At 29.8% G+C, this 13,180-nt stretch overlaps 1 protein-coding gene across 1 annotated transcript; it reads right to left on the bottom strand.

Annotated features, from left to right (window-relative positions):
* Positions 1–11,038: 11,038 nt before the first annotated feature.
* On the bottom strand, positions 11,039–12,290 carry PAAG_09124 (abhydrolase domain-containing protein; the record flags this gene model as incomplete). The annotated part of the gene is made up of 4 exons (XM_002788922.1): positions 11,039–11,192; positions 11,294–11,419; positions 11,536–12,051; positions 12,196–12,290. 4 exons carry the CDS (start codon positions 12,288–12,290, stop codon positions 11,039–11,041), a joined length of 891 nt encoding a protein of 296 aa, XP_002788968.1.
* Between the last annotated feature and the right edge of the window lie 890 nt (positions 12,291–13,180).

The raw sequence follows: 13,180 nt of genomic DNA, 5'->3' as shown, positions 1-13,180 counted from the left end.
ACTACTTATAAATTATCAGAATTCAAATAATAATCTTGATAAATATATAAATAAACTTGACTTCAAAATCAAAAAATAAAATATATAGTTAATTTTTTAATTAATATTAATTATTTTATAAAATTTTCTTTTAGTTTTATAAATAAGTACTAATTATTAATTTAATACTATAGAAAGAATTATTTATTGATTTCTATTCTTCTATATATATATTAAAATAATATTAAAAATAAAAGTTGACTTTAATATATTATTAATTTTATATATTTTACTAACTATTGATGGTAGTTCAATAAGCTATTCTCTGATAATTTCTCAGTTATCAAATTATTCTACTAATTCTTCTACTTTAAAAAGTGAATTATTTAAAATAAAATCTTTATACTTTTATATTAGTATTTTTAAAATATTTATATTCTTTATAAAAAATATTAATACTGTTTGATATCTCTGATATATAATTATTTTTCAATTTAATATATTTATATAAAAAGTAAGTACTATTTGACAAAATCTATAAATTATTTTACTTCTATCTATAAATATAATTAATAGTTAGCCAGATAATATAAAATGTAAAGCTGCTTCAGACTCTGTAAATAACAAGTATTAAATTTCAAAAAATTATCTATTTTATTAATTAATTAACTATTATCTTTTCTGCAATAAGTATTTTATTCTTTTAGTAGTACTATTATCTTAACTATTAATATCATAAATATTATTACTCCGATTATTATAATAAATATATATATATCTATTATACTTTATATATATCTGATATTTTATAAATTATATAAAGTATATTTTTAATTATATATAATTATAACATATTCTATGAATCTCGCAGGGAGGAAAAAATTGATTTCAATCATATCATATATACTTATGATTAGTGAGTGTATCTAACTTTAAAGAAAATATCATTATAATAAAAATTATTTAAAATTATAAATTTTTAAAAACTAATTAATAATTAATATTATATTTACTTATAATATAATAATTATTTATATACTTTTTAAAAGATATAGAAACTCTGATTTATTGAGATTTATAAATAATATTATATTATAATTGATTGATATTAGATTTAAAATCTTTGATTTCAATCAATTATAAGACTTTATTTATTTTGTTTATTAATTTTTATTTTTTATAACACTTGATTATATGATTATTATTTTTAATAGTGAGAATTCTCTTCATCTGCTTTAGTTTACAGCTTTTTTAATAATTCAATATCTATTTATTAAATAATAAATAAATAATATATTCTTTTAGTAAGTATTTAATTCTCTCTGTATTATACTTCTTTTGAAAATTTTATTTAGTCACTGAGTTAGATTAGGTGTCAGAGTATTTTTTATCTTTTTTATAATTTTATCTGCTATTATAATTTAATAATATTATTTTATGACTATATTTAAAAATATTAATTAATAAAATATAGTAAAGAATTGAATCTCAAAATATAAAGAAAAACTCAAGTATTTATTATTATTATTATTATAATTAAATAGTTATAAATTATTATTTATATTATTTTATTTTATATATTAAAGAGTTATATCTCATTTGATTAAATAAATTTTATAATCAATGAATTTAACTTTGATGATAATAAATTTAAAAATTTAATAACAGATACTCTATAAATTAGCAAAGAACTACTCATTATTATATTACTTATATCTGTATTAAGTGGCTTTATTAACTTTTTTTATATAATAATACTTATAATGCTGAAAAAATATATTATAAAAAATTTGCAATAAATAATTTATATGAAATAGAAATTCAAATATAATAATATTATAAAATTTATAATATTAAAAAAACTCTTTAGTAAGATAAGATTCATAATAATTAAAGAGTAATAATTGAATACTATCAATTTAACATTATTTGATAATAGTATTATAATATTTTATTTATTTAAATTTAATTTTATTATTAATAAGGTCAGTATCAGATATAATAATAAAATAATTATTAAATAAATTAAAATATATTTATCAATCTTCTAGATAAATCTTTAATTTTATTATTATTAATAGTTTTAATATTATATCATTTATACTGATATATTTCATCATTGTTATTAACTCATAAGAATATAATAATTATATAACGGAATTAATATCTTAATAAATAGTTATTACTTATTATTCACACTCTCTTTTTTCTTAAAATTAAATTTAATTAAAATTATATAATTTATTAATATGAAATTTACATTAATTGAAAATAAATTCATAGTAATCAAATTATAAAGAGTTAAGCTCTAAGAACTAGAGACTAGTTCTCCTATATAACAAGGACAAATTGCTTGAGAAAGGGAAGAAAAGAATGAGATGAGAACTTGAGCTTAAGCAAGCTCACATAGCATGATTATGTGTGTACATGCAAATGATGACTAGGCTGAGTCAGTCAGTCAGAGCAAATCTAAAGGTTCAACTTCTTATAATACCTCTCTTCTCTCTCTTTGTTGCAGGTCTTTATGACTATTTAAAGTTTTCTTTACATCTAATTTTACCTGCTGAGAGGCCTCTCAAGTGTTCAAGACCTTCACTTCTTGTAGTAGATTCACATCATTCCATGTAGACTCAGCTCAACCTACTCATTTAACAAGATATTGCTTTTTTCTTCAGTAGATTCATTTGCTCTGAATTTCCTCAATCTCAAACTCAGGTCCTTCTGAAGTCTCTATAGCAGATAACTGTCAGTCAGTTTGCCTCTGACTAGATAGGAAATCTGTTGCTGCAGCATGTAGAAGCTTTACATTAAAGACATTGAGAATGCTGAGTAGAATATTCAGTTAGTAAGCATGAGATTCTATCTTTTTTAGCATAGTATATTAATTGTATTTCACATCCAGCTTCTTGCACAGGTGATTAGTTCTCATGTTCTCTAAGCTCAATCAGATCTTATCTTCAAGTTGAAAGTTTGAAGCTGAGTCTCTTCATCTATTCACATATTTCTTTTGAAATTACTGAGTATCTGTCATTTTTACTTGAGCTCACTTCAACACTTCATGAGCCTTTCTCATATAATCATCTGCAAATTCAATGAGATTATATGATGTTTTAACAGAGAGTGTATCAGCTATATCAATGAAGAAGACATGGAAAAGATATGTTAAAAAGAATGAGCTTACATTTATTGAGACAGCATCTCTATTATTGATGACTAGCTCTGCTAGAAGGAGTCATTCATACCAGTCATCCTGTTGAAAGCTAATATACTTGTGTAGGTAGATTTTCAGAATCTGATTCATTCACTCTGTAGCTCCATCAGTCTCTGAGTGATAGACTGTGAAGAGTCATCTCTTAATGTCTAATTTCTCACACACCTGAGTTCAAAACATGCTTGTGAAAGCTGACCCTTGATCTCACACTACTATCTTAGAAATGCCATGTTGAGAGATGATGTTGTGAAGGAACACTCTAGTCACTGTCTTCACATCAGTTTTCTTAACTGCTTTTAATATAATCTCTTTGATCAGTCTGTCCATTATAATCATGATGTTCATGTATTCTTTAGAGCTTGATAAGTTCACAATAAAGTTCATAGAAAGCTTCTGCCATATATATTCAGAAATGAGAAGAGGCTTAAGCAGTTTCTGATATTGATCTCTTCATGTGATGTTTGATCTGCAAAGATGACAGTTTCTGATTATTCTTCTCACAACAGCAGCATAGCCTGATCAATAGAACTTACATTTTAGAACTTCTGCTGTTTGCTCTCACTTGGGATGACCAGTAAGAGATGAGTCATGAGTCTCATACACTAATCTGATTCAAAGAGGTTTGAAGTCTGGCACTCACTTACAATCATGAAAGAGAAGCTCTTCATTCTCATTTAAAGAGCACTCAGAGATGGAGGCCTTAATGCTGAGTTCAGAAGAAAATCTGAATCTTCTCTCATGAAGAGTTTACTTCAAACACTGCAGGATCTTGTCATTTTTGTGAGTCTCATTTCACTGAGCTTGAAGAGACATCTCAGATTTCACGCTGGCAGTAGCCACTATTGATTCCATTTCAGATGTCAGGACATTAAACTTAAGTAGTTGAGCTTGCCTCTGCTTGATTCTCTCATTATCAGCACTCTGTGACATGTTCTGCTCTCTTTATGATAGAATGTCTGATTCAGCATTCAACTTCTCTGACTGATAATTAATTCTGAAGTTAAATTGATAGAGAATATTCATTCAACATAGCTGTCTTTCATTTAGTCTGTGTGTAGTCATGAAGTATTCTAGATTCTTATAATCTGTGAGAATTTTAAATTTCTTTACACTTTGTAGCTCAGTGTTCTATTTCTTTAAACACTCAATTATCACTAATAACTTCTTATCATGAATCTCATAGTTGCATTCCGCAGGTGAATGCTTGCAAGAGAAGAAGGCACATGAGTGTAGAATGCTCTGCTCATCATATTGTAGTAGCACTTCTTCTGAGATATAATCTGAGAAGTTCATTTTCAATATAGTCTCACAGTCAGGGTCAAATTGAAGCAGAATTGAAGCAGAGATAAATATTGATTTTAGATATTTAAAAGCTTTCTCAGCCTTGCTTGTTCACAAAAAAAAAACATTCTTACATGTAAGAATCATCAGTGAGATTGCAATCTTTGAGAAATCCCTGATAAATCATCTATAGAAATTGACAAAGTCTAAAATCCTCATACACCTTTAAGAGTAGTAGGTGTTATCTATTTCAAAATAGCTTTAATCTTCTCTGGATTCATTCATATACCCTTGCCTGCTTCAATGATGAATTCAAGATATTTTGTGCTGTTCATCTCAAACTCACTCTTTCTGATGTCTGCCTGCAGACCTGCTTCTCATAGATGTATAAGCATCTTTTGTACATGCTTGTGATGCTTCTGTAAACTTCTTGAGGAAAATATCAAGATGTCATCTAAATAGACTGAGCAGAAGTCATCCAGATATTCACATAATGCCCAGTTGATATATTTTTGAAATGTGCTTGAAGTATTGACCAAATCAAAGAGTGTAATCAGCCACTCAAATAGTCTGTATCTGGTTCTAAAGGCTGTCATCCACTCATCACCTTTTGTGATTTGAATCTTGTAAAAAGCTGCAATAATGTTCAGCTTAGTGAATCATTTAGCCTGTCCAATTCACTGTAGAGTCTCACTGATTAATGATAGAGAATATCAATCCTTTCAGGTGATTTTGTTAAGAGCTTGATAGTCTACACAGAATCTTAGCTCACCCACATACTTCTTCATGAATAGTATGAGAGTGGCTGCATAGGTGTTGCTCACTCTAATAAAATCCTTATTTAGATAATCTGTAAGAGTCTTTCACAAAGCCAGTAGTTTCTCTTGAGACATATTATATAATGAGCCTCAAGGGGGTTGTTCTGTGCTATTATTGGCCTTTTTAATCAGTTCAATCCCATGATCTCTACCTGGATCATGAAGTGAAGGTAGAGTGTCAGTGGCTTTCTTATCAAATACATTCAAAAACTCATGATAATGTTCAGGCAGCTTTTCTCTAGAGTCAATTTTTGATTTTACTTCTAGAGTCTTTTGAATGTCAGTCAAACTGACAGTGAAGATCTTGATGTTTAACTTCTCTCAAGTGCTTGCAAGCCTAGAGAAGCTTATGACAGAGATGAGAATCACATCCACTTTTGCATTTGAACTAGGCTCTATCTCTATGCCACTCTTTTCAAATCTCACAATTCTTTGATGAGGAATCATGGTTGCCTTTTGCTAGGCCAGCCAGAGGTCATTTAGATACATATCATGACCATATAATCTATTCATCATGTAGAAAAAGGCTCATTCAGTTATGTGACTATCTATATCAATTCAAATGCCAGTCACTATGCTTGTGAAAAGTCTCATGGAGTCTTCAAAGCTGATCATTTTAACAGAGGGAATTTCAATGCACAGGAGCTTATGCTTGTTAACATAGAATTGAGAAATAAAATCATAGACATTACATTCATTGTCTATCATTACTCTAGTCAAAAAGATATTATCTACTACAGCATCAACAGTGAAGGGTTTGAATATTATCTTAGATTTAAATCTTCTTCATTACTTCCTCATAAGCTTCTTATTTCACTCCTTCTAGTGTCTTTTGGTTAGAGCTACTCTTTTCCCAAATTCTCACTCATATTCATATCATCATTGTCCAGTACCAGCTTGGAAATCACCTTAGCTATCATGGAGGTGACAGAGCATCTGAGAGGTTTGAACAGACAGCTCTTAATCATATGACCTCCAGCTTCACATCTCAGGCACAGGCCTTGCTCTCTTCATTGATTAACCTCTGTCTGATTTATCAATTTGATGTGGTGAGTGCTTGGGGTCATAGCACCAGGAGAGAGATTTATCAGATAATCAGTAAAAGCTTGAGACCAGTTTCATCAGTCAAGAACAGCATGACAAAGTAGAGAGTGTGAATTAGATGTCATATGATCTGAAGAAGATCTGCTCTTATGATGTTTAGATCAATGTCTTAAAGTCTTAAGCTCAGAGAGTTGATGATCAACTAATCTAAGCTCTCTACAGTAATTCTCATAGAGAGATGATTCTCTTACACTCACCATGCCTTCCCTCAGCTTCATGCTTAGAGTGAATTTCAAATACTTCTTTTTAATGTGATCATCTCATCTGTGACCATCAGCTTTCAGCAGTAGCTGATTAAATTCAGATAGAAAGTCAAAGAGAGCTCTTCTACTCTATCTTAGATTATTGAGCTTTTGCATAACCTTTTTCTGTCATGCACAATTACTAAAGAGCATGTGTGTCTGCTTCAATAAGCTCTCTACTGTGAAGTTGATCTTGTTCTTATTATTCTCAACTCAGGAGTAAACTTGAGCTGCTGCCATTTCTTTCAGTCTTGAGTACACATATCAAGCACATTTCTTATTATTATCTAAAGCTTTTCCATCAATCTTAAGTTTTGATTGAAGCTTTAGCTCTCACTGAGAGTAGTGCTTCAGATTAAAACCATCATACTTCTTACAGTCCAGTAGCTTGATCTTTGGTCTTCTGACTGCAATAAGTGATTGTGAGTTCAATTGAGAGAGAGTTGATGTTGAGATGTTCAAAGCTTGTCATAGATTAGCTATTTCAGCTTGCTGAGCTGCTATTAAATCTCTGTTCTCATGCTGAACCTGTTTCTGCTGTTGAAGAAAAGCTATTTATTGTTGTTCAAAGCTGCTGAGAGCATTCCTACTCATTGCTTCATGTTAATTCATTTGTTGTACAAGTCTGCTGCTTTATCTCATTCAGCTAGACATTTTCAATGTTGCTCATTCATTTGTTAGCATGATTGCTAACCCAGTCTAATCATATACCAGTGCTATCACTGAACTTCATGATACAGGATTTAAGACTCTTAATAGTCTATCATATGTCAGCATGTTTGCTGAGCTTCATGATACAGAATTAAGACTCCCAGTGGCCTATCAATGAAAGGAGTGAAGCAATTCATAATGTAAAGGGTTAAGCTCTAAGAACTAGAGACTAGTCCTCCTATATAACAAGGACGAATTGCTTGAGAAAGGGAAGAAAAGAATGAGATGAGAACTCAATCTTAAGCAAGCTCACATAGCATGATCACGTGCGCATATGTGAATGATGGCTAGGCTGAGTCAGCCAGCCAGAGCAAATCTAAGAGTTCAACCCCTTATACAAATCAATTAATAATAAAGTTTATATTTTTATTTGATATTTATTTTAAATTTATAAATTTCAGCTTGATTTTTTTTTATAATTTAGCAATTATTTGATAAATTAATACTTTTATATTATGTTTATAATAGAAGAAAAGATGTTAAAAATGATATAATAATAACTTAATATTCAATTTATAGCAACTTTAATATATTCAACTGTAAAAAAATAAAGTTTTTATTCAATTAATAAATTTATTTACTTAATATTTAATTGATTAAAATTTTTATATTTATTAATCTTTTTTTTTTAATATATTCATATAGAATTTTATATAAAATTTCTAATTTTTATATTATATTTTTGATTTTTAAATTTATATTAATTTTATAATATTTAATATTAATAAATATAGTAATAATAATTATTAATTATTAAAGATTAATGATAAATATATAAAAAAAAATTTATTACAGTTACGTTTTCTTTATAATGAGACGTATTTACTTATGATGAATGGATATAATACAATTAATATATGATACAGTAGTATTAAATCACAATATAACTATAAATATATTAAAGTCTAGACTTTTTATTATGAACTAATATACTATAGAATAATATATAGTATTCTCAAGATAATTATCAAATATAATTACTTTAAATATTTCATAAATTATGATCTAAATAGCTTATTTCTCTTTTTAAAGAGTTTTTTAAATATTGTTTTTATATTTTATTTCCTTTTCTTCTTTTATCTAAGATATGAAATATCTTATATAAACTGTATTATTGAATTATAGTAAAAATTTAATGAAAAATAAATATTTTGAAAGTTTTAATTATGAATAACAGATGTCTTCAAAAATATAAACTGCAAAATCATTAAATATTTCTATAAGTAATAATATAAATAGAGATAAATATAATATATTTATTTCTGAGTCTAGAGGAGAAACTGATCAAATAGATAAAATAAATATAAATAAAAATGATATGAATATGATGTGAATAATCATGAAATATATAAAAAGATAAAACAAATAGATAGAAATACTTATATAAAGACTGAAAGAAAATTCAAATTCTTTATCAAATACTACTAAAAATTTTATTAAAAATAAAGTTGATAAATTATATAAAGATATAAAGATTAATTTAAAAGAAAAGTATATAGTTATTTTTACTAAAATCAATTATTTAAAATAAAAAAACTTTATTTTTGCAGATGCTTATTTGATTCAAATAAAAAATATTTTTAATAAATTATAAATAGTATTTTTTATCATAATTTCTCTAAAAATTAAGCTTTAAAATAAGAAAAATAAACTTTTTTATAAAAGAATCTTTCAATTTTTGAATATAACTATATATATTATAGCAACTATATGAAAGAAACTTGCTTAACACTATACTATATCTCATGCAGAAGAATATTTTTAAATTATTAAGAAGTTAAGAGACTTACAGCTTAAAAATAATAATTTTCACATCTATATTATAACTTTTTGAAATATAAAGGTAAAACTTGTATCTTTAAGTAAAAATTAAGCTAAGAATATCTATCATAATTTATTTATACTAGAACTAAAAGATTAATAATAGAAATTTATTAAAATAAAGTTAAAATAATTTTTATATCATCAAATAGAGCTCTATTTAAAATCTAAATTTTGATAAATTGATGAATCAGTTAATTACTTATGTCATTATTACTATAACTCATTTTAACTTATCTATCATGAATATCATTATTAAATAGTTTGATAAATATCAATATCACTTTTGTGAGAATACAGAATATATTATTAAATACTGCTGGTTTAAAAATTTAAATCTCACAAGCACTAAATAATATAAATATAATAAGAAGTGTATTGAGATATTGAAAAATAGAGATAGAAATAAAACTAAGAATAGAGATAACAGCAAAGATAAAAATATAGAGAATCTACTTGCAAATCAGTTAACTCAAGTATTTTTTACAATAATTTCTCTAAATATTGAAGAATTTTTAAAAAGTCAGTCAGATTATGAGTAAAATAAGAAAAGAATTTGATGAATATAGCAAGTGAAAGACAAGATAAATTGGCAGAGAAGATGAATATGATTGATTTGAGCAGGACAGTAGCTAGTTTGTACAGTAGCTAGTCTAAGAGAAGGTGTTGAAGCCTAGACTTCCTATTATGAACTAGCACACACTGTAGTATATAGCATCCCTGAGATAGCTACCAAATACAATCACTTTAGACGTCCCACAGAATGAGGCAAAGTTATTGATCATGTGATTGCAATAGTTTTATGATTGAGAAGTGGATGAAGCACACAGGCTGGGAAAAGAACAGAGCTCATGAGAATGCTCCACCAGGGTGATGTTAATGGATTTAAACTGAAGGATTTGATGGATGAGATTGAGAGAGTACAGTGTCTTATGAGCAGCAATAAGTGTTCTTTTACCCAGTTGTGTACGCGTAGATATTTCCACATCATCTTGGCTTTCAGGTGGAAACAATTAAAATACCAGGGAGGGAACTTTAAATAAGCAGAAAAATAGAAGTGTGAGAATAAATTGGAAACTCAGTTTCTAAAAGAACGTGTTTTGCATTGGTTTGGAAAATAAAACCTACGGCGCGAGCTGTGGACTTAAAATGACGTCATACCAGGATCCTAAAACAGAAATAGTTCCCGAGATGTGAACTTGCAATACCAGTTGATATACCATCGCACGGACTCCGCTCGTCACCTAATCACACTGGAGTTGACTATTTGGATATGAAGAGTAGATGAGAGGCCAGACTTCTGGGATTAATAATAGCATTTCATTTCATTGTAGCTATAGCCTGTGGGGGGTGTAAGAGTGCCGCAGGGGAAAGTTTTTGAAGGGTATCTTGAACATACATCATCTAAATAGCTTGATGCATCAGCGAAAAAATGAGAGAATAAAACCACAGGAAAGGAATGGGGGCAGGCATCAAGAAGATCATATAATTACACTTCAAGGAAGAAAAAGAAGACGAAGAAAAAGAACAAGGAAAGTACATGTCTGTAGGCACTGGCTAAATTACTCGGAAAACGAAAACAACTTAGGAAGATAAGAACGTGGGAGGATGGAGGAGCGTGGTGATGTATGATGTCCCATCTGATCTCAGCCGGATAGTTTCGCGATATCTTTCCGCGTATGGTGGCTGATTCCACGTTGTGCTGTGCTCCAGGTGGATGTCTGTTCCCGGAAACGGAAATAACGGCAACTTTGCCCTCAGTTACCTTCAGCTCCCCTCAACCATCGGCTGATTTCCGTTCCTTTCTTCCACTCGCCCCAGCACCTTGGTATGCAGAAGTAAAGAGATGGAAAGGAGTAACTAAAGGCAAGTCAATCGTCGATAACGTAATCCATCACAAACGAGTAAATGTGATCAAAGTAGCCAGATTCAGCAACGGTATCATTGTGGTGACCATTTGGGAACATGCGCCAAACCTTGGTGCTGGCTTTGCAAATCGAAAAGAGCTGGGCCATATGGTCCGGGCTAAAGAATGAGGATTTTATGTGAGCATATATCAACTGTCAGAGTTAAGTCCCTAGGCACCTAGGCAGATATAGATTTGAGGGCGCTAAATTTAAACGTACGGGACAATTTCATCCTTTAGTCCACTTAAAAACAGAATCGGGACCTTTGTGATTTTGGGCAGAACATCCTCGCTAGCCCAGTATTGGTGGCAAAGGCGAGTGACGTACTTCGCAGCTGGGAAAACACTAGAGAGGAGAATTACAGTTAATAATGCATTAGACAACAGACAACCAATGTTCATAGATTGAGGTGGTTGCATCTTGTCCTTTGAATCGGCACGGAAGGGCTGAATTTTTCGCACCTCGGAATCATCTTTTTCACACTTAAGAATGTGTTTTCTAGAATCAATCCAGCAACATCTCCTTGATGTTGGTTCTTCGCAGTCAAATCAATCGCCACTGCACCGCCGATGCTCTGACCGTAGATGAGAACCTTTGTGCCGCTTGTTTCGGCTCGCTGCCGGATATAATCTAAGCCGGTTTGGGCGTCAATTTTCAGACCCTGTTCATCTGGAGTTCCAGTTGACAGGCCATAGCCGCGATATTCGAGCATCAAGATATTACAGTTGAGGCACTGTCCCAGAGCCTGAGAGATGGGGAGACGGTGGCCTATATTTCCGGCATTGCCATGGAACATGAGTATCGTGAATTTCGGCTTGGGAGGGCGCTTGTTGGAAGGGCGAATAAAGAGTGCTGCAAGAGATTCGCCATCAGGGGTTGGAATTCGAAGATCCTCATAGTCCTTCATTCCAAAATCCGAGGGATTGAGGACTTCAGTGCGCGAACCAAGAGGAACATTGCGGGGGTAGATTATTTCACTTCTCAGACCAGCAGCAATCAGCAAAGACGTGAAGCAAACTCCCAAAACACCGAGAATAATAGACAAAGGCGGAAGCCCCGGGGTTGTCGTTGCGGAGTGGGAGGGCAAGCACAGGGTTACAACAGGACAATTAGTTGCTTACTTCTGCTTGAAATAGAGGATGCCACTAGCTAGAATGGCCAGGCCGGATGACGCCAGAACAGGAAGTCTGAGAAACTGCACTACATTGCCAGCCATTGCAGTAAAATTCCAGGAGGACAGCGGCAAAGGGGAGTCTGTCATATTTTTTCTCACTCTGAGTCTGGAAAAAAACTTGTAAAACTTTTTTCAGGTGGTAAGTTGAGCAAGAATTGGTGGTAAATGAGGCAGCAGCCAGCCAGGCGTGGGGAAGAGTGTGATAAGTGCCTTGTGTGAGTATTTAGATAAAGTAGGGTCTACAAGTCTAAATAGAGATAGGGGAAGTTAAGCTATCAAATAAATTGCAGCTGCATATTATTTTCAAATATCAGAAGATATTTAGCAACAATTGCAAGGCTAACATAATTATCAACATGATTCATCACTCAAATAAACTTAACCTTGTTTTTTAATCTAATCAAGCTTACATATTAATGACACTTTTCTATTATTATTATTATTATTATTATTATTATTATTATTATTATTATTACTGTTATTATTATCATCATTATTATATATTTAATTAATAATTATAATATATAATTATAATTGAGCTCTAATGGCTGATTTTATATTAATCTCTGGTTAAACTCTTGTATATAATAGTCTATCACCTCAATATGAACTGCTACTTCAACATGAAATATTTTTTTAAATATTTTATTTCATCTTCAAAATTCAATAATCAGTAAATGCAATAACTTTTTCAAATATTTTAATAAAAAATAAGATCACAGAAGCTCTAGAATTCATAGTCAATGTCAAAAATTTTAATATTAATATATTGATAAAAGAATTCAATATTTTTTACTCATATTTGATCAATTAATTTTATAACTATTTTTTCTTGTATTAAAAAACTTTTTACTAATCAATTACTATCTTCTAGCTAGAAAAAATCACTACGTTAGTATATAAAAATATTAAATAAATTAAATTTATTAGAA

The sequence above is a fragment of the Paracoccidioides lutzii genome (genome assembly GCF_000150705.2).
Source record: "Paracoccidioides lutzii Pb01 unplaced genomic scaffold supercont2.91, whole genome shotgun sequence".
In the NCBI taxonomy this organism is placed as follows: Eukaryota; Fungi; Ascomycota; class Eurotiomycetes; order Onygenales; family Ajellomycetaceae; genus Paracoccidioides; species Paracoccidioides lutzii.
Note: the sequence above shows the minus strand (reverse complement) of the source record. Positions and strands in the feature narration are given on the sequence as shown.